At 42.4% G+C, this 23,025-nt stretch overlaps 1 protein-coding gene across 1 annotated transcript in view; it reads right to left on the bottom strand.

The window, feature by feature from the left end:
* The window catches only part of LOC108804471 (phospholipid-transporting ATPase IC-like), a 51,908-nt gene extending 40,286 nt beyond the window's left edge, over nt 1-11,622 (bottom strand). The window contains exons 1-7 of the mRNA XM_018576228.1: nt 11,451-11,622; nt 9,629-9,726; nt 7,327-7,440; nt 3,902-4,000; nt 3,752-3,813; nt 1,548-1,620; nt 813-883 (exon numbers count right to left, since the gene is read on the bottom strand). Of these exons, the coding sequence (XP_018431730.1) occupies nt 813-883; nt 1,548-1,620; nt 3,752-3,813; nt 3,902-4,000; nt 7,327-7,440; nt 9,629-9,726; nt 11,451-11,622 (689 nt within the window). The remainder of the gene's footprint in view (nt 1-812; nt 884-1,547; nt 1,621-3,751; nt 3,814-3,901; nt 4,001-7,326; nt 7,441-9,628; nt 9,727-11,450) is intronic.
* Between the last annotated feature and the right edge of the window lie 11,403 nt (nt 11,623-23,025).

The raw sequence follows: 23,025 nt of genomic DNA, 5'->3' as shown, positions 1-23,025 counted from the left end.
TGACACAAAAAAGTTAAAACTTTGTTTCGAATGTGCCCTGACCACTTTATAATCTCTATATAAACAGGAAGGGACAGGAGTCACTGTTCTGTCTTGGTCAGTTGCTGCTGTTAAATTTAAAGGAGAACTATGAGGTTAGTGATTTCCGCTCATCCTCGTAGTTAGAGCTGACCTGTGACAAAGAAGCTCTCACAGGTCAGCTCTATTGATCGGGAAGTGAGCAGAAATATGCCACCGATCCACTCACTTCTCGATCATCTCCCTGACTGTCGGTCACGGCTTCCCGCAGAGATTCACCCCTCCCCTCTCCGATCCTCCAGCGCTGAGTGAAGGAACGAACGGGGGAGGGGGCGGACACAGCTGGCTCTGCTTCTAGATAGGCAGACCCAGTTGTCACTCATGCAGCTGAGTGGATCTCAACAGTATTGTTGGGATCCGTCCCCGCTGCAGAGCTCTCAGTATATAGCTCACTATATACTGAGCTTTGGGTCACGGGAGGAGGTTAGTATATATCCTCCCATGACCTTAAAGAGAACTATGGGGAAAACACTTAACCCATAGTTCTCTTTTAAGCTTGTGCTACTGAGCCCTGTAAACAATCGGCTTTCTTTCAGCAAAGCAACTAAGACTGGTCTGGCAAATAAAAAGCAGCCTAGAGTTCCACCTGCCGGGTAGATATGAAAATCCAAATTATTCTTATGAAATAAATGTTATATTTATGTAAAAAAAAATGTTTTTCTCATTTCTTGTGTAAATCCTCTGGTAGGGCTTGACATTTATTTTTGTGAATAAAGAAAATGAAGGTTCAGTACCCATCAAGTTCAGTCGTTTCCACGTAGCACAGGCTGTTTAGTTCAGAGCTGGAGAGAAGCAGAACATCCGCCTGTAAAATGAAGGAGAAAATTAATTAATCATCTGCTTATTAGCACTATTTTCCCCGGTAAAACTAAGAGAAAAATAAACATAAAAATTAAAACATTTTTAGCTGACCTCTAAATTTAGCAACTGGATCCCATTGTAGTGCCCAAGCAATCTCATGTATTGTATCACTACTGGCTTTACGGTTGAATAGACCGGACCCTGACTTGTACTACTGCTAACTCGGGAGCTGGATATTTTATTATTTATTTCATTTATTTCATTTGATTTATTTGATATATTTTCATTTATATTTATTTTTGTATGTTATTATTTATTTCATTATTCATTTTATATAGCGACGACCAATTTAGACCGGAGCCAATCAACCTACCAGCAAGTCTTTGGAGTGTGGGAGGAAACCCACACAAGCCCAGGAAGAACATCCAAAATCCTTGCAGATAGTGGCCTGGCATGAGTTCAAACTAGGGACCCCCAGTACTGCAAGGCAGAAGCGCCAACCACTACGCCACTGTGCTGCCCACTATCTGTTATATAGGCAAGAGACCCTATATCGTAACTTTACTAGTTTTATAGTCAAACAGATCAGTGATGACACTCTCCTTAGACAACGGCTTGTACTAGATAGCTACAGTAAATACACATACACACTGGACAATGGTACTCACCGGAACAAATTCATCCTTGTTAATTTGTATGATATCTCCGACACAAATGTCTTTCCATTTGCTCTTTTGAAACCTTTATGTAAAAAACATTATTTAGAGTCAGGGTTACAGTTGGAGTCTTGAAAAGTAAAGACTCTTTAAACTAAATTTGTCACAATTTAAACAAAACATATAATAAAAACACAGAAGGATGTTTCCTTGATTGAAATACGGCAAAATGTCCAGTAGCTCCAGAAATATAGTCAACTGAGATTATATGCAAATTGTGACTTTTTGCTTGCGGTCCTTACAGAATTTTATGCTTCTGCTATCATGTAGTATTATAATTGTAACAGAAGTTCTTTCCCCCGATTGGAGGTTGTTTTTTCCCCAATCAGATAAATAGATACCTATAACCAGAAGGTTAAAGTCAATCAGAAGAGGCACTGACAGAAGAGTTGAACAGAGCAGAACAGAACTGACTTTGAAGGCCTAAAAGAGACCCGGGGTGGCTTTAAGTGTCCAGTAATTCTGTTTTGTTGTATAAGCCATTTTGAAGAAAACAATTTGTTGTGTAGAATGACCTGTGAAGTCTGAATAAAAAGTATGCCTGTTGTTGGTTGAAGCATCACTTTAGACTGGGACATTGCTAAGTTCGGTTTGGTGCCACCCTTGCCATCTTTTCAGCATCCCAATGGTTCTTTAATGTAATAGACAGCTACAATGAATATTAGGGAAGATCAAGAGTTGGGGTGAAACTTGACTTTTACTAGGATAATTAAAGTAATTAAAGCTGCCACATTTCGGGCTCTACTTCTCATTTCAACATGTGGTCTTCACTGAACATGAATTAACCTGGTGGGATATTAAAACTAGTGGTCCTGCCTTTCTACATTTAAAAAATGTGTGGAACTAAAAAGAAGTGTTTATTCAGCTTCTCCCGGGTAGCACATAATGGTGTATTTAAGTTGGGGACCCTAATAAAGTGACTCTGTTGTTTGAAAAAAAAAATTCTAAAAAAGAAGCTTCCAAAAGAAGAATCTTAATACTTACCTCTCTGGTAGGAGGTAGGCAAGACCGGATTTCCCAAAGGGCCAACCAAGGCCCGGCCTTGGGGCAGCAGGGAGTAGATGGGCAGCAGGGGAGTAGAATTCCTATCTCCCGATGCCCGGGACATGCAGTTCCGGGCGCCGGGCATGTGGTGGTTTCCTACATTTAGCCCTGCTTTGGGCAAGCAGAGCTAAATGTACAGCGGGGAAGCCGCCACTTGTTTTGTACAAGTGATCTTGGCGATGTCGCAGATATCACTTGTATGTAGCCTGCAGGTCTGCCCTTCTCCATGAGGAGAGGTTTAGCGGGTAGGGGGACGCATTGAGGAACCTGGCCTTGGGGCAGCAGAGAGAGTAAATCTGGCCCTGGAAGTAGGTCTTCACTTTCTCTTTTCAAATGCTATGGTTTTCAGCAGAATCTTTAGCATTCAACACTGCTTCCCGGGTTGCACACTATGATTCTATCTGCCAGCCCTTGCCACAAAATGACACATCAATGAGGAAGGGGCCAACAGAAGGAACCACAGTAAACAGTAAGGTACCAAGGCATCTGACACACTCGGAAATGTTGAGTGCTGAAGATTCTTCTGGTGGCCATAGCTCTTGAAAAGAGCATATTGAGGATTCATGGACCGCCAGAGAAAAAGATTTAGAATCTTTATAAAATGTAATAAAAGAGGAAAACTGGGATATTTCTGTAAATGGATAATTGAAGATCCATTCTCCAGGGTGATCATGTATAAATCAATCAAGGAAGAAGTACTCTATTGTGTGATAAGTCCTTTCCTCTGATTAGGTAAGGACTAGAGGTAGTGATCTATAATTTACTGTGTCCAGGTATTTTATGGGGAGGTCAGGGAAGAGTGGAAAGTGTACCTGCTGTGCATGTGCAAAGTACAGTGGACAATCACACCTATCTCACCAGCACTGCACCTCTTTAGAACCTTTAAGAGTACAGGTGGCCTATTGCAAGAAAAACAGACAAGGTTTTGCTACTCTGTCCAATCATGTAATGATCCTTTGACAAAGGAAAAAAAACACTGTGTGTGGTGCTCCATGGTCATTAGATTATTTCAGCTGAATCAGGAGACTGTCACCCAGAGTCTAAGGGTACCTCAAACAAACTGTTTATTTGGCATTAACAGAATAGACACCTGTATGAATTTATATAATCACCTTCCATCTGTTAGAACTTCACAGGATCGGTTGTTTATCGTGTTGTCCAATTTGTGACGAGCCTAGAAAAATTAAATGGGTATGGTCATTTGTATTTGGTAAATTTAAAAGAAATGTGATACAGGTTTTATTTGTTATTTTTTAACTTACAATATCATCTGCCAGGTCTTTGATTGCAGTGATTCCTAGGACAATCACCAGCGGGATAAGGGTGGTGTACCATGACACTGTGCCTACCTCTGGAATCAACTAAGGGAGCACAGTAGGAAATCTTTGCTTTAATTCAGTTAAATCAACTATAAAAACTATAAAAACTATAATCAGGCCTTAAGCCTGCTCAATTCACCTTCTTTAATCTAAATATTATATAATCTCTTAGAGCAATATTCAGCAGACCTCTCTTACTACCTTTGCCTAGAGACTGCAACCTCTTGTAACATATTTGTGGCAACCTTCCTCTAATACACCACTGTAGACAAGGATTAAGTTGGATGAGCTTTATTTTCTAAGTTCTGCATTTTGCAGACTTTTAAATGCCCAACTCCAACTTTTCTTTAAAAATGTTTAGGCCATTGCCTGTGAAAGTAAAAAAACAGCTTTCACTACAATATTAATATTATTATTATATAGGATTTATATAGCACCAACAGTTTGTGCAGCGCTTAATTCCTGTAGGTGCCGCTGGTCTTTGAGTAGGAGGGTGCATTTTATGCAGAATGCGCCCTCCTTGCTATTGCCAGTGTTGTATCTTGACACAGAACCAGGAATTAGACAGAGTAGGTACCTACAATACTTACCTCAACTATGGCTCTGTTGCCCACAAAAAGACCCTGGGGTGCATCACAATGGCCTGGGCTCACAATAGTGATTCATATGAAAAGTTAGGAGAATTGTCCCGTGGTAAAGCACTCTTCAGGGGGGAAGTGTGGGCAGGTAAGTTGATTCTCAGTGTGCTGCTTCTCGTTTGTGCGCACCAGGGTGTCCCTCGTTTGTCAAAGAAAAACAAAAAGTAGGGAAGGCAGCGCCACAACTAAGTGGAAACCTGTCTGGAGATGGGGGTCCATGTGGAGTGGGGGCCTGATGGATGGATTATGAATGGTATCCCAAATACCGCACCATTCATTCGCTTCCTTCCCTACTTTTTGTTTTTCTTTGACAAACAACAGACACCCCGGTCCGCACAAACGAGAAGCAGCGAACTATATTTGACAATAGTGATTTATAGAATGTTAGCCACACGCCAATATAAAAGCGCTCTTCTGTGCATCAGAAAAGACCAACCAGTGCCACCAGAGAAGGCGGGACATTTTTTGTAATGCATAAGGCTGCATAGCTGGGTGGTCCCAGAACCTGTAATTCTGCTTTAATCAGAAGATGAGAATACCATTAACTATAGTGATAATAAACGCAGGAGAAAGGGAGAGGGCAGGGCTGAATTTCCATTTTGGGTGCCTGTAGTCAAGAATGGAAATCTGTTTAGCCTGAGCTGGCGCCCTTACCTGCTGCGGGTCCCGCTGGCTTTCACATATGCAGAGACAGGCATTGTACAAGGCAGTCTTACACAGACCTTCCCCTGCATTTGTGGAAGCCAGGGGTTCCTGTAGGTGCTGCTGGTCTTGGAGCAGGAGGGTGCATTTTGTGCAGAATATACCCTCCTTGCTATTGCTGGTGTTGTATCTTGACACAGCACTGGGAATGAGGAAGAATAGGTTCTTGCACGGTGCCCCTCTATGGAGGGCGCCTGTAGGCACGTGCCTGCTTTGCCTGATGGTAAATTCTGCCCTGGATGAGGGCTTAACTGCTCACTGTTCTCAAAAAGCCAACATTTGCGCAGTAGTAGGCTGGACTCTGAGGGTACCAATATATTTATTAGCTTGGGAAATAAAATAGGATTCTTGTTCTCACTGTGAATTATTTTCTTAAAGTCCATGGAGGGACACAGGAAGTCTTTAACCTACAAAAAACTATAGGACCTGCCCAAAAAAACCTTTCCTACCACAAGTTTTTTGATAGTGTCCTAGGCGGACATCTTTTCTTCAGCTCTTGAGTGTTAAAAACCAACCTATTTTTGCTAGCACTTTTCTTTGTCTTCCATTGTTTCTTCAGTCAAGACTTTTCTCTAAATCACTGCTCGAGCTTTGTCTCTCTGAGTGCAGGTATCTGGCTTGGTTGTCCTTAGCCTGGCTTTTGGAGAACTGCATTCGCAGTCCTCTGGACTGGACATAGTGTTGATAGCCTGGAAGTGACCTTCTGAGAAGAACCTAGTGGTACATCTTGATAATACTAAGGCAGGGGTTGTTATCTGGCGCTATCCTTACCCCTTTGGAGTATAGGAACCAAATGCTGAGGTATGGCCCTAGATTGCCAAATACATTAAAAAAATTAAACAATTCTCTTCATTTTTTAATCTGAAATCAAAGTGGGGAAATGGACTTATAGGTATTCATTTACTTAAAGGAGAACTATGGGGTCAGTGTTTTTCCCCCATAGTTCTCCTAAGGGTCACAGGAGGACGTAAACTAGCGTCCTCCCGTGACCCAAAGCTCAGTATATCGCAAGCTACAGCTCGCGGTATACTGAGACCACCGCAGCCAGGACGGATCCCGACATTACTGCGCCTAGAGGCGGAGCCAGCTGGACCCCCCTCCCCCATCCGTTCCGCGTTCAGCCCTGGAGGATCGGAGCGGGGAGGGGGGAATTCCTGCATCGAGTGGTGAGTGACAGTCACGGCTCTCTGCAGGGACATGATCGAGAAGTGAGCAAGCAACAGTATGTGTTCACTCACTTCCCGAACTATAAAGCCGACGTGTGACAGTTTCATTGTCACACGGCGGCTCGAACTATGAGGTTGAGTGAAAATCACTCACCTCATAGTTCTCCTTTAAGACAAATTTGATGTTCACTTTGCATGGGAATTTGAACTTTGCAAGGGAATTTTACAAAATTAATTTTCACCACATTCACTAAGCTAAGGGGAAATTCTACTGAAAAAGTGCAAATTCTAAGCCTATCCCACCTCAACCTAACCACTGAACCATCAGGTTCTCAAACAATTCATCCCCACACAGCTACATCCTCATGTATGACTTCTCCCTCCCTTTTAGATTGTAAGCCCTCAGGGGCAGGGCCCTCCTTACCATTTTGTCTTGAATTGTATTGTAATTGTAATGTCTTCCTTATATTGTAAAGCGTTGCACAAACTGTTGGCGCTATATACATCCTGTATAATGGTAATAATAATAAAAAATGATGTTTGCCTTTAGTAAATCAACCCCATAGTGTCAGATAACATGCAAATAACATGTGTCAGCTGTTTAGCTGTTCTTTACCTATATCCATATGTAAAATAGAACCAAGCTATTGAAAGCTTTTGAAGTAGTTAATAGGAGTAGTGATGATGATGATTTCAACAGTCTGCAAAAGTTGGTATGGGGACATATTGGGCAGTTCATTGGGAGGATTTGTAATTGTTGAAATATTAAGAATCCCTGACTTAAAGCAAACCTGAAAAGTCTTAGTCTGTTTCTTAAATGGGTGTAATTTGACATTTACGGTATAAAAAATTCTTCCATTACCTGTAAGACAAGCAGGAACAGGAAATAGACATTGGCAATCCTCTTGAACTGCTCAAAAAGGTTTCGCGGAAGAAAGGTGATTATATTGTATTTGGATGTCTTGATTTCATTGTTCTGTGCAAAGAGGAGGAACATTTAGTTACAAAAAAGAAGATGAGATGAATAATGTTTTATGATTAAGGATGGTCACTAACATATTTTATAAATGTTCATGCATTTGGGCATTATTAAAAGTATACTCACACTGTATGGCCAAAATTTGGTAACATCTGACCATAGCACCTATATGAGCTATTTGAATATCCATGCCAAAGCCATGGGCATTACAATGGAATATTTGATATGCAGCTATAACAGCCTTTATTGTTCAGTGAAGGTTTTCAACAAACCTTTGGATTGTTTTATGGGAATTTGCACCTGTTTAGCCAAAAGAGCATTTGTGAGGGCAGGTACAGATGTTAAACAAGAAGACCTGGCTTTCAGTTGGAGTTCCAATTCAGCCCAAAGATGTCCAGTAGGGTTTAGGTTAGGGTCCTGTGCAGGCCACTCAAGTTTCTTCACACCAAACTCAACATACCATGGGCGGAATTTATTAAAACTGGAGCAGACAAAATCTGGAGCAGTTGTGCATGACAACCAATCAGCTTCTCCCTTCAGTTTGTTCAGTTAAGATTTTAAATGAAACAGAGACGCTGATTGGTTGCCATGTACAACTGCTCCAGACTATGTCTGCTCCAGTATTGATAAATTCCCCTCCATGTCTTTATGGAAATAACAAACATTCTGTTCGCTCATGGCTGTATTTCCCCCTTTATTCTTCCGAATAATATTTCTTATATCAGCAGCATGTCAAGTATACATAATTACTCCTATCAGACGTTACCAACTTTGGAGGCCATTGCCAACTTTCGAGGATTCATGTCTTTATGGACCTGGTTTTGTGGACAGGAACAGCAAAGGGTCTGACCCAAAACATTTGCAATTTCCAAGAAAGATTGGAAAGCACATAATGGTGTAAAATGACTTTGCATGTTTCAGCATTAACAGTTCCCTTCAATAAAGACACCTGAACTCAATAACTTTGAGGAATGTTCACATACATCTGACCATATAAGGAGTAATAGTAGGCTGTCAAAAAACCTTTGGCCATATACAGTATCATCTGCTTTCAGGGTCAGTGTTCTCATAGTATGCACTTTAAAAGCACACATTCATGTAAGAAAAATATCAAAGAAAATAAATTATTCTAATATGTTAGATGAAAACCTTTGACCACACAAGGATGAATATACCACGTGATACCCAGAATTCATTGTTGTCAGAAAAGTCAACCTGTGGGATTAGAAAATGTAATTTGTTCCCAATTGCACATGAATGTTGCAGCATGCATGACTGATTTTGTCATCACACAGAACCAATATATGTGTTGCTTATACTGTGACCTCTCCCTGTAATTTAGAATATAACTTTTGCTGTCGTTGACATCACCTGTAGTATCAGATGTAGAGGAGGATGTGTGCACACATTATCATTGGTGGTTCATGTCAATTAGTATATGACATAAACTCACAAAAATATATTGTCACTATTATTGCTTCCATTAAAGCTGGAGATACAACACCCCTCTGCTACAGTTCTCTTGTGGACCCTATACAAAAGTCCAGAAGTGACCCTATCCATCCATAGTTGTAAAACCTTAGACTCCTCTCCAGTACCCTGTCTTTGTATTTTCAACTGTTTTTAGAGTAATTATTTCTTTGATAAAATAATCAATACTAGGGATGCATCGATACCGGTATTTTGGTACCGAGTACGAGTACCAATATTTTGTTTCCAGTACTCGGGAAGCCGGGCAGCGTGTAAAGACTCGCCACCTGGCTTCCCGATTAACAAGGAAGCCGTCCCATGCTTCTCGTCACTATGTGACGAGAAAGCATGGCGTCGGCTTGCTGGCCAATCATGGAAGCCAGGCGCCGTGTAATGACGCGGCACCCTGCTTCCTGATTGGCCGGGAAGCCGGCTCCATGAGATGACAAGGGAGCATGAAGCCGGCTTCCCGGCCAATCAGGAAGCCGGGCAGCGTGTAATGACTAGTATCGGTATCGGTGCATCCCTAATCAATACCATTAAATGTGTTCTGCAACAAACTGCTAGTTGAAGAAGACCAGTTTCCATATTCCATTATGCGTGACGCTTGTACTTTTTTCAGTCTTCCTTTTTTTTTTCTCAGAAAATGTACAATAAAACTAATTAGAAAAAAAGTTAGTTTCCTACAGGAAAATAAGTAAGCCAAAATACATACAGCGTATTTACTTTTCTTAAAAAAGAAATACTTTTTCTTCATGAATTGTGGTTGCTTGTAGAAATTAGGATCATTTGCTTTAACCTGCCAGTTGCAAGCTGAAAGGAAAGAAGAGAATATTTAGAATAAATTTGCTGTTACACAGCTGTAGGATATCACACAATTCAAAGCCATAGTTAATATTCATACAAATGTGAAGTGAGAATTTATATAGCTATTTTCCTTAAGCCATTATCTGTGGTATTAGTATAGCTGATTATTATACTGCAATCTTTTTCTGTGCCTACCTCCCATCTATGATGTATTTCCCCCTCCAAGAACTAGTCGAGTATCATGGTTGCTTATAGCAGGACCACATGTACATGATAGCTTAAAAACATTATCATCCTTGATCTTTAAATACCATTTGTTCATTCATCTGGTGTATCCGGTTGTCTGTTTTAGCCTGCTGAATGGAATAAAGCTCTCCGTGGATGAAAAGGTATTTGGTGAGTTCAGCTATCTGATAAGGATTGTCCGCAGTGATTATATCTACTTATAACGGCCAGGCATAGAGGTCTCAGCGTGGGATAAATCACTAATACAACAATCGGAGTCAGAATAATAAATGATCGCTTTATTTTGGGTAGTGAGTGCCCCCCCAAGAAGCTGAGACGGGAGATGCTATACCATTTTCGGAAACATTATGAGATTTTAAAGATTGCCATACATGTGCAAATGCAACATTTAAGACAATAAATGGTGGTTTTGAATGACCACAAGGAGAAGGGAATGATATTGCCCAAATTAAAGGAGAACTATGGGGTCAGTGCTTTTCCCCATAGTTCTCCTAAGGGTCACGGGAGGACATAAACTAGCATCCTCCGGTGACCCAAAGCTCAGGTGTCAATCAAACTCATGTGTAGTAGATCATTTATTTCTGGTAAAAACTCATATTTGTGATTTCCAGTGGCTCCAAAGGAGTCGAAAGTATGGCCAGCGATTTACAACCAAGCTACGGGCACCAAATTTCAAAGTAGGTTGAGAGACAGAGCATCTCCAGCAGGATCTATAAAGAAATATAAGGAGATATAACTTGCTGGTAACAACAGTGGGGTGGCTCAACACAGAGAAATCCTTTTCAGCTTATACTTCAGAGAAGAAATCCTATGAAGCCGAGATCTTTGCTAAGCACAGAAAAGCTAACTGGAATAAATGACTTTACAGAAAAATTTTAGGCAAATTGCAAACGAGGCCAATGGACTGGTAACTTTCTTAAACTTTTCAGAGAATGGGGGGTGGAATCACTGCTTGAGCCTAATGGCTTAGGTTAGGTAGCTCTTCTGCAGGAATCAGTAGACCCCTTAGGTTAGGCAGCTCTTCTGCAGGAATTGGGAGGCCCCTAGGGGAGGGGCTGGACCAAGATGGAGAAATCCAAATGTAACAGGCTTTTTTTACATTTCGGCTGTCCTTGCTGACACTACTACTGGCCAATTGGTCTTTTCACCTCTGAATGCAGTCAGCATAGAAGCCATCGATTGAGTCCATCCAAAACTTTATTATTTCCATTCAGCCCTGATGAAGGAAGGAATTGTAGCCCCCAAAATGCATTGGATATCTACTGTTGTTTTGTTGAGTGATTAAAAGGTTTTGGACTGTAACGGATTCCACCCGTTACAGTTGCACATTGTATTGGCCACCAAGAAAAAAAGTAGTATGTTTTATTTTATATAGTACCGTCATATTCTGTACAGCCTGAGTTTTCTTTATAGGCATGCCAACATGTAAAGGTTATTACTTAAATTTGTATAAATTGACAACATTGAAATCAGATAGAAGGAACACTTACCTTTTGGCGGCGTTTCCTGTTCAGGGCCTCTTGTGACTTCATTGTCTTCTGGTCCTGGAGACTGGGGACTATCTAGCTCATCATCAGTCTCATCATCAGAATATGGTAGCTCCTCATCATTTGGTCTTTCCGAGTCTTCGACTGACAGACCTTCATCACTTTCCATGCTGCTAGTCAATATAGGAAAATAACTCGTCAGTATACCCAATATTTTAGCACTAAGTGCAGTCTGGAGGGCTAATTCCCTGTCTTGCATTTTATACAGTATATGGGCAAAAGTTAGTGGACTCACCTGACCATCACACCTTTATGAGCTTGCTGGACATCCCACTTCAAAATTGTGGAAGTTAATATGGTGTTGCCCCCCCGCCCAACTCCTACAATGCCACTTAACAACAGATTTTTGGAGTTTGTCTGGGGAATTTGTGTCTATTCAGCCAAAAGAGCATTTGTAAGGTCAGGTACATATGCTAAACAAGAAGACCTGGTTTGCAATTAGTGTTCAAAATCATCCCAAAGGTGTTCAGTAGGGATGAGGCCAGGGCTCCAAGCAGGACACTTAAGGTCTTTCACTCTAAACTCTTTAAACCATGTCTTTATGGAGCTGGCTTTATGCACAGGAGCACAGCCATGCTGGAACAGAAAAGGCCCTTCACCAAACTGTTGCCACAAGGTTGGAGGAGCACAATTGTCCAAAGTTTAACAAGCCCATTACAATCCGACTGTACAATCTTCTTTAGATTTACCAAAACTATGTAATATGATGACCTGCTTGAACTATCTAATCAATTTGTACGTAGCTGTTGGTAGATCTAAAGGATCTTCCCACTCACATTTTCCTATTACATTTCCAAAATTAATTAAAGGATTATTAAACCCTCACGTTTTTTTGCATAAATCTACTGCTAGCAAGCAGTAGATATATGCAAAAACATTAAAAAAGCAAAAGTTAACAAAAGGGTTTAAACCTATCTGAGCCCCCGCCACGCGATCCCGTCCAAAGATCTGAAGATTATCGGGTGGCCGCAAAGGATCATGGGGCGGGCGCATGCGCAGTAGCAGATCTTCGGGCGGGAGAAGAGGAGAGACACAGGGTAAGTCAATGGAGGCAGCGTGCACCGTACAGACTCCGTGGGACAGGAAGGGGCAGGAATCAGTGTTGGATCAGAGACCAGCACCAGCGCCGGAGGGACTCCTGAAAACTACAGGAAAGAAGAAGATGATCAGATCAAGAGGCATTATTTAAGGTAAGTCCTTAGACCAGCATGGTCATTAGGCTTTAATGTCACTTTAATGTCACTTTAAATACAACTCTGACCTGGAAAATGTGATGCCCTCACAAAGATTGCAGTAGGTGTAAAGACCTGGGGACTCATCCTCAGAGATCTCGTCAACAGAGAGAGTTAAAGCAGAAAGTCAGCCAAAAAAAACAAAGTAAAAATGAATAGGCCACTAAAATATAAAATAATAAAAGCTTTTGCTGTATTCTTCGCCATAAATCCAAAGATTTCACCCAAAGAACTTTTTTTTTCTTCCTGCTGTTAGGTGTCCCCAGTTTGATGGCCAGCATCATTCAACCCTCTTCCTCTGAGTCCAGGTCATCCTGGAACCGCCCTCAGCCTATCATTGGACAGTGAAAGGAGAAGCAGCACAGTGACGAGCTCACCTCTCTATCACTCTGCTTTCTTTTCCTATCAGCATGCTGAGGCTGTTGTCGGGTCAAATTCAGGTACTTACACTGCTTGCATTTAAAAAATACATTTAATGATGTATTAATGACTACAGAGCTGTATTAAAGGAGAACTATGGGGTTAAGTCTTTTCCCCATAGTTCTCCTTAGGGTAACGGGAGGACACAAACTAGCGTCTTCCCGTCACCCTAGGCTGTAGCTCGCGGTATACTGAGACGCCACAGTATACCGCGAGCAGTTGCTCGCAGTATACTGAGACGCCGCAGCTGAAGCGGATCCCGACAATTGTGCCGGGATCCGCCCAGCTGCGTGACTGACAGCTGGCTCTGCCTATCTAGAGGCAGAGCCAGCTGTACCCGCCCCCTCCCCCGTCCGTTCCGCCAGTCGGCGCTGGCGGAGCGGAGAGGGGAGGGGGGAATCCAGCCCCTCCCCTGTCACGGCAGAGAGCCGTGACAGGATCGAGAGGTGAGCGAACGCCGGTATGTGTTCGCTCACCTCCCGATCTACTGAGCCGACCTGTGACAGTCTCATTGTCACAGGTCGGCTAGAACTATGAGGTGAGTGAAAAGCACTCACCTCATAGTTCTCCTTTAAGAAGCAGTTCTATATAACTTTCCAGCTTCTGCCCAAAACTGAAACAATACTTTCAGGAAGACTGCCATCTTAAAGGGACTGTATAGTGGTTATGCATATATGTACCTTATTTATTATGGTAAGGACTACCAAATATGTTACAAAAGATTATATTTTTCTAGTTAAAGTGGAACCAAAATCTAAACAACAAAACTTTGCTGACAGTTAGGCTTTTACTGCAGAAGAAATGTCTGCATGTCTCTTTTGCTGTAAAAGTGTCTGCCAAAGCTGAGAGACAGCAGTGTTTGAAAGGGAACTTCTGCTGTGCTGCCTCTTTAGCTAACCCATGGTGCCATAGGAATCCTTTGTCAAATAGGTTAAGAAAACCTTATCAAAGGCTTAGTAAAAAAAGAGTTTGTATCTATAAGAAGATATTAAGCATTTGATTTTTGCAAATAATCTTAAAAAATAAATAAATCAAGATGGGCAGATCGTACAAAATATTAATTACCTTACAACCATCGCACAACGAAAGTTGTGCGATGGTTGTAAGGTGTATGGCCAGCTTAACACTGCTGACCTCTGCACTCCGAGTTACATTACTGACCTCTGTACTGCTGACCTTAGTACTGTGCATCACACCGCTGGCCTCTGTACTCTGCGTTGTTACTGATCTCTGTACTCTATGCCACACCACTGACCTGGCGGAGTTAAGTCCGGGGCAGGGTAGGGGTTAGGTGGGGCAACTGGTGGCGAGTAACTTTTAAGGCCTGGCTAGTAGCTCAGGACTTGAAATTTTGAGCCCTGAATATATATATATATACTGTATTTGTCCTCTCCCAGAACATGGGCGTAGGAGATGCTCTCTTAAAAACCTATAGTGCCTCTTCAGAAGCCAATGCCATTATTGCCAAATCCCAGTTGTCATTGCTCTGTATCATCAAAGTGGCTGCAACTGCTGCTGTGGTAAATTAAGATTCTGTACAGCATGGAGGCTTCATTGAGAAATGTGATGCAACTCCATTAGTGTTACATTGTATTTACTTTTCATTTTTATTCATGGATAGATTGAAGGGATGACCTTTGCTCTCCATTAGAAATCAGTTCCTGCTACCTTACAAGTAAAGCCTTAAAGTGACATTAAACCCTCACATTTTTTTAACATAAAACAATACTGTAATGTGCGCCTTACTGTAATCCATGGTTGTTTCCCTTCTCTTTGCTGCTCTTCCTTTTAAATCTGTATCTGTTCTCATGCTCTGCAGAACTTCTGTTTTGCAGCAGACTGCCTTGTCTCAGGAATGGATACACGGTGTCTGTGTATACGTTTGTATAGGCTTGTAATCTGAGCCAGCACTACAGGAAGAGGCCCTGAGCTGAAAAGGGAAGTTCTCCCCAAGCATGAGAAGACATGAGGATTTAAAAGGAAGAGCAGCAAAGAGAAGGGAAACTACCATGGATTACAGTAAGGCACACATTACAGTATTGGTTTATGTTAAAAAATCTGAGGGTTTAATGTCACTTTAAGTTAACACCTGCTTCCCTTTCTCCCCTTTATTTAGCTATTGTTTTCATACATTTTTTTTTAATTTCTATTTGTTTACTATTATTTTTTTTTTTCATTTTATTCCATCTGTAGGTTTTTAAATCAGTTTTGCATTTTAAAAAACGTGCAATATTGAAAAAAATTATAAATAAGATTTTAAATAAAATGTTAAAGTAGTATTAAGGTCTGGGCGTTTTTTTTACCTTAATGCATTCTCTGCATTAGGGTAAAAACGGCCCAGCCCCTTTTTTCTACCCCAGTCTCACCCACACTTACCTATCAGCTGCGCTCGTCCCCATCGCTGGCCCCAAGCGATCCTCTGTTCCCCAAACTTCAGGGTTGCGGGGGGAGGATACTGATGGCAGAGGACCGATAGTCTCCTTCTGCCATCAATCAAAGAGCGAAGGGGCGTGGCCTGCCACAGGGCTGTGTGTGTCTTTGGATGCACACAGCCACTGCGGGCACGGGTGCCTCCATTAGAACGATGGTGGCACCCGTGCAGGGGGCGGGGGGAAGAGCGTGACGGGGACCCACTAGAAAATGAGGAATTAATTCTATGAGGTGAGTGAAAAGCCCCCACCTCATAGTTCTCCTTTAAAGGAGAAATAAAAAAAAATTAGGCTTTAATATCACTTTAAGTTATTCATAAATAAAAAACTTCACCTTGTTTCCTTTTTTACCTGAAGCATCACTTTAGTGTCATTATAAATGGGAGTATAAATATAGAATGAAATCTGCACTATTTATATTTAGTAACCCCAGTTGTTCTACAAATAACGCTGGTCAAACTAGAAAAAAAGCCCATTTTATGATTTTTGTCCATAGGTTCCATAGAAAGCAAAAAAAATGGTGGCACAAAAAGTTGTGGCTGACTGAATAGTGGAAATATAAAAATGACTCTGGCCCATAAGGGGAATATTGGTTTACATTTTAAAATGATTCTGTTAGAAAATGTCATACCTGTAGAAAGATCTTTATTGTTTGACTTCTTCATACAAACCTGCAGCTTTTGTATGGTGCATTGCACCTTTGCTTTACTTAATGCTGACCACTAATGCTATACAGGCAAATAGAGCGCATTTAGCAACCCAATTCAATTTATTTCCTATCATTAATCCAATGTACCCAGCGTTATTAAGTTTAACCTTTAAATTATGGTTTTGGTGAAACTGCAGCATTTTGTCACATGATTCTGAGCTCTGTATCCCCTTTTCAATAGTTATTATACAGGTGAGGCTGAAGTGGAGTCAGTGGTTGTCCTGGAACTATGGAGCGAACTGGCCAGGATTTAACTAGCAAGGTAAGCAAATGCCTTATTGAACTTTATGAACTTTGTTGGAGCCAAATAAACACGAAAACTGCAGAAAAATTCGGTTTGGATATTTTGTTATTTTGGAATTCGGGATTTGGATCCGAAATTCAATGCGGTTTGGGTTCCAGATTCGGACGAAATCTGAATTTTCGTTAGTTTTGGATAAGTTTACGAATATACGTTGTGAATACCACAGAAAACCATATACAGATTTTAATACTAAAGCTGAATCTCCCAGACCCAAATGGCATTCGGGAACCGAATTTCCGAATTGCATTCGGGTCTGGGAGCCTCAGCCTTAGTAATATATGTGTCTGGCTCCCAGACCCGAACGGCATTCGAGAGCTCACGAATGCAATTCGAAAATTCGGATCCCGAATGCCATTTGGGTTTAGGACAGGGGGCGTATCTGCCGCGAGGCAAACAAGGCGTTTGCCTGGAGCGGCAGATTCCCAGAGGGCGGCAATTGCTGTGGTCGAGAGAAGGGGAGAGAACCGGAGGCCATCATAGCTGCGGGGACAAGGACGGCCGGTGGGGACGAGGACGTCGGCTTGCGTCCAGAATGGCATTCGGGAGCTCCTGAATGCAATTCAGAAATTCGGATCCATTCTGGATTCCGTTTGGGTCTAGGAGCCTCAGCTTTAGCAATAAATGTATATAGTGTATATGGCTCCCATGTTACCTTAATGAAAGTTCGTGTTCAGACCCATTCAGATGCATTAAACCGAAAAACACATCTGATTGGCCAGAAAAGCCACATGTCCGATTCAGTTTCGTTTTTGAACGCAATTCAGACGGTATCCGAAATTAGGAAACGGAAATTTGGATTCAGACACATTTGGATGCATTGAGATCGGAAGTTCGTGTGTGTCCGAATTTTGGAAAATTTGTCCGAATTTTGATTCACATATGTCTAGAACCAAACATTTCAGTGTCAGGGGTTTCAAAGTCATTTGAAGTCTTACAGTTGTCGCCATGCTGCATATGTGATCCAGTTTCCATTACGGTCTACATGTGATCTAAAGATTAGCAAGACTAGGCACAACAATGGATGCTGCTCTTTAATGTTTCAAAGTTTCAGTTTCCTGCAGAATCATCTGATCCCCTGAGCTCTGGCCCTGTTTTAGGGTGTCTCCTTTCCCTTGCAGGGTCCTATGGAGTCACCCTTATGTGTGGTAGGGAGCTGTGGGTGTCTCCACAAACACACAGGCACAGCAAGGCAAGCTGCTTCTCTGCTCTGGACTCTTCCCTTCCCCAAGCTATAAGGTCCCGTTCACACCAGGGCGGTTCGATTGCTCAGATTTGTCCACTCCAAACCGCCTGCCACCCCAAATGCTCCCTGAGACTTTTTTTCCACTAACTAGCGCGTATTCAATACAGATTTCATCAATACAGATGAGTAGCGCGTTATTGAGCTTTTTAATTGCATTGAAACGCAAATAAAAATGGCCAAAACCGCCCATTTAAAATATGTGCGGTAACCGCTCTGAAACGCATATGCCCTGGTGGGAATGGGGCCTTAGATAGGCAGCTACTGGGGTCTGCTCTGTCCCTTGTGATCTTGTACTGGACAGGAAGTTCAGGGAAGCCAAGCTGAGAGAGTTTTAGCAGTTTGGAAACACGACGACTGTAAGTGTGTAGGCAAAAACGTAAAGAAATGCGTTGCTGGGCGATGTATATTTTTCTGATGTGGATTCATTACTGAAAGAGGTTTGAGAGGTTAACACTATTTTAAATCTAAATATTTATGTCCCTGAATCACTGAATCACTGAATCGGACAAATCACAAGAATTCCGTCTCCTGAAAAGAAGAACCTGATCTGATTTTTTTCACCGAGAAGCGTGAGCTGGTTCACGTGGTTCTATTGTCTACTGCGTACTTGCGTCTCATTCAGGAATGTAACACTTTTCATTGTTATAAGTATTAAAAGACGCCAGCCTATGCGGAAGTTAGAAACACAATATGGTATCATTCAGAGTTCATATCTCTACCCCGTACTGCTCACCCGTCTCACATGTACCCAGACACGTAACATAAATATCCTGGCTACACCTTATTTTATAAGGGGAAATAACAAAAACAATGTTATATTACGCAGACCTGGTATCTGTTACATGACAAGTGTAATATCCTGGAATGAGGTGTGTCCTTCATACTCAGCTAGCAGCTAAAGCCGAGCCTCTATGAAAATTCACGCATTACATGAAACTGTAAAGTGCATAACAATATTGCCAAATGATTATTTTGAATCAATAACAATATTTCTTTCCAATAATGACTAGCATTTCGTTACCCTGCTATTGTTCTTAGGTGACGTAAAGCCCAGGCAAAGATCACATGGTCCTAGGCTTGCTGGAGATTTGTGTGGGTTTTATCATATTAGAGAGTGCAGTGGGTGATGATTTATATCAGACAAACCCTGTCCATGCAGCAGTAATGGTAAGCAAAACATACATATGTAATGAAAATAAATATGTCAATGCAAAGTACATAGACTATAAAGCCAAATGTAGGTGGACACCCCTCCAAGTTTTTGATTTCTGGTGTTTCCAGTGAAGGGGACTGGTAATGATACAGCATATAAAAGCATTTTAGACAATTGTGCTCTTCCAACCTTGTGGCAATGGATAGGGGAAGGCCTTTTTTGTTTCAGCACGACTGTGCCCTTGTGCACAAAGCCAGCTCCACAAAGACTTGGTTTGATGTGTCTTGTTGGGGGGAACTTGAATGGTCTTCACGGAGCCCTGACCTCAACCCTAACGAACATATTTGAGATAAGCCGGATTGGTGATCGCGAACCAGATTCTCTACTTCAACATCAATACCTGACCTCACAAATCGTCTTTTAGCTGAATGGGCACAAATTCCTCATGACACCCTATAAAATCTTGAGGAAAGCCTTTTGAGGGGAGTGGAGGCTGTTGAAGCAGCAAAGGAGTTGGGGGGGGGGGGCCTCCATATTAATGTCCATGGTTTTTGAATGGGATATCCAACAAGCTCATATAGATGTGATGGTCAGGTGTCCACAAACATTTAGACATATAGAGCCTTGGTCCTCAACTGATGCGTTGTGACCCAAAAGTGGGTCGCGACCCCATGTTCAGTGGGTTGTCACATGCCTTCCACTTTTCTAGGTAATAAGGGGCTCCTCAGCCTACCCCTAGCGCAGCAATGTCAGTTCTCGCACTGAGCAGCCATTCAGAATATGCGTCATGGCCACGAGGGTGCTCCAACCATACGTGCATTGCTCACAGCTAACCTTGCATGTCCTGTAAAGGTGCCTGGACCGGAGTGACGTCACATTGTGACTCCCGCCACCTCTACAGGGCACACAAGGGAGCTAGCTGTACAAGCACTGCACATACGGATGGAGCTCCGTCACAGCACAGCAGCCACACTGTACCCCAATCTGAGGATTCACTCCAGTTCCTATAAGGCAGGGAGACTGGGTGGATCTTAAAAAATTTTTTTTGGGGAGTGTGTGTGAGATTGTGTCAGTGGTTGTATGTGTCTGTCAGTGTTTTTGAGGGCCCGTTCATGCTAGTACAGTGCGTTATTCGCACAGTCCTGTGCCATTGATGCACTGTACCATGCAGTTGCACCTACTGCGTGTTCTGGTGTGGAAGGTGCATTGCGTTAACTTGCCATGAATTTGAATAGAACCCCAAACGCACCTCCCCTCCACAGTTCAACCACCCGCACCGTGCGTTCCACTGCAGTGCGACTTGATGACCAATGACAAATGTGGGTCCTGAGGTCACACAGGTTGGGAACCCTTGATATAGAGAATAAAAACTCACAGAGTGCTTTAGCCCACCAAACACTAACTACTGCTGAATTATTAATTTTCAGATAGTGCCCCATATTTTATTCAGCTTCCAACCCAACAAAGGCCTGGGCCAGCTATGCACTATAAAAAAAAAAGCTTAGGATGGTATAAAAGGATGCTTGGGGCAAAGGGCGGAAACAATTCCCATGAGATTAGGGGCCCCGCCATGACTGCTAAACCCCTTTATTTACATTTATGTGCCTGTATCACATGCTGTACTTTACATACCTCTGTTATCTGCTGTTTGGGCATCTAAGTGGGCTTATACCAACTGATAAGATCAACTTTTATCCAGCTTTGTTATGTATAATTAACATACAATAATATATCAAAAGTATAAAAAAATAAGCAAGACATAAAAATGCCACAGGAAACCCCAGTTTATATTCATCACTAAAGCCCTGTAGCTTTCAGTTACGCCTCTGAAGTCAATGTTCAGAACTGTTTGTCTTGTTTGCTTTGCTTCGCAACTTGGGATTTCCAATGACTTCGCTCTTTTGTGAAAGTGGAGAAAACCTACCACCTCCATCACATGACATGCCGCAGTATTTGTTTGAGCACACGCACGCATAGGCGGCCAGAGTCAGGGGTCACGAAGACCGGCCCACCAACTCAGCTGTTGTCACAGCACATTAAATGGAGAAAGTTGCAAAAATGTTGACTTAGTCCATTTGTTTTCAGTGTCTCTGTCACATTGTTTGCATTGAAAGGTAGTACAGTGATTATTTCTGTACGAGGATGAGAGAAAATGAACTTTGTCCGCAATATATTCAAGTGAAACGAGAAAGACTGGTTGGTAAAATTGACTCAAGGCTCTTGTTGGTGTTCCATCAGCCTGCGTCATCATCACCTGGAAAGATGTGTCAGATACCATAAACCCTTATCTGTGGAAAACCTTTCACAGTCTATAGTCAGGGCTGGGTAGACTGTACTACTACAGAAAACATCCCTCCTATGGTTAGGGTTGTCACCGCAGACCATGGGGGCTTTGTAGTTGTAAATTCTGCAAACCGTTTAGACAAAGGGAACACCTTTCTAATGACAGGCTGCTGCTGATTGAGGTTACTGAGGGTGACATAGTACTGTAATGGTGGAAAATCCTGTTATACGTACCTATGATTTTCCTTTCCTGAAGCTGATCCATGGCAGCATTCTACCACATGTTTGCTGCCGTGTTGGTGACAAGCAAATGGAGAATTCTATCATACTTAGCTGTAATTTTCCTTTCTTGGCGCCAATCAATGGCAGCATACATGTGGTAGTGTGCTGCCATGTTGGAGCCAGGAAAATGGCTAGTAAGCTGTGTGTGTGTCTCCACAAGCACACTGACACTGCATGGCAAAACACTCCCCGGCTTGGGGACAGAGGTTGCACCTTTCTGAAATGAGAAGTTCTCCTCCCTGAAATGAATTATTTCAGGTTGGGATGCCTGGCAATGTATATTTGTTTGATCTGGATTCATTATTGAAAAAAAAGTTGACAGCTTAATAGTACTTTACTTTTGGTGTAGGTCAGTTTTAGGATAGTGTTCAGGATAATTTTAGGATTACGTTTTGGGGATACTTTGTAGCACTCTATAAACAGGCGCGCTTATTTAAATGTAGTTGTCAGATTGTAATCCGTCTAATGCTGATCTAATGCTCATTTGGTTTCCACTAAGCAATCTGTTATCGTTTCATCTGCCTGCTGCTGGGTGTATCCTTGCCACCGAGCAGAGCATCCAATAAGAGATTCTTATGAATATCTATGTCTCCCGGGCCAATCATTAGTGGGTTCATGGCCAGTGGTGCATGCTGGGAGAGGACATAAATATTCGGGCCGGACCATGTGAGGCTCTTTCCCCCCGTGACGACCCGTGACAGGATTACTCTGTCATGGGTCATCAAGTGGTTAAACTGACCCCTAAAAGTCACCGGGGACTCTGTACATACTTGTAGAGCCGGCAGCCGGCTTTAGAATAGAAGCGATTCTGGCAACTCAGCTGTTGCCAGATTGCTTCTACGGGCCGGTAAACTGACACCCCCTACACCCTTGCCGTGTTTCCCGGGCTCCGCTGCCATTCCTGTGGGCCCGGGACCAGCATGTCGGGTGCCGACGGGAAGCTGAGTAGGAGAGCAGCAAACTTCCATTCACTGATCTCCCCGCACCATGGGATCGGGAGCAACGCTGATTGCATCACTTCCGGTCCAATAGCTGTCATTGCTCGGCTCCTGAAGTGCGATCTGCACTTCAATAGCTTATTTAGAGTGTAAAGGTGACACTAGGGGTCTTTTGGACCACCAGTATCACCTTAAAGAGGACCTGTCACTGCCAATATGCTATCACATGGGAGGCTAGCAAGCCCCCCTATGTGGTAGCAATTAAAGTAAAGTAAAGAAAAAACCCAAACTGTTTTAAAAATAATATTAAATTAAATAAACGTAAAAATAATTAAAAAAATGTAAGTCCCCCGCCCTCGCGAGCATGTGCGTCTTCAAGTAAACACTCGTCGAGTGCGCCTACGTACGAAAAATACTGCGCACGCTGGAGTGAAAGCAGTATTTCTAGGGCCGCCAGTATTTTTGGGTATCTCTAAACTGATGACCTGTTGGGGCTTTTAAAGCGTTGTCTATGGACTC

This window comes from Nanorana parkeri, unplaced genomic scaffold, assembly GCF_000935625.1.
Source record: "Nanorana parkeri isolate BGI_ZX_2015 unplaced genomic scaffold, ASM93562v1 scaffold61, whole genome shotgun sequence".
In the NCBI taxonomy this organism is placed as follows: domain Eukaryota; kingdom Metazoa; phylum Chordata; class Amphibia; order Anura; family Dicroglossidae; genus Nanorana; species Nanorana parkeri.
The sequence above is the reverse complement of the archived record's forward strand: the minus strand, read 5'-3'. Positions and strand labels throughout refer to the sequence as shown.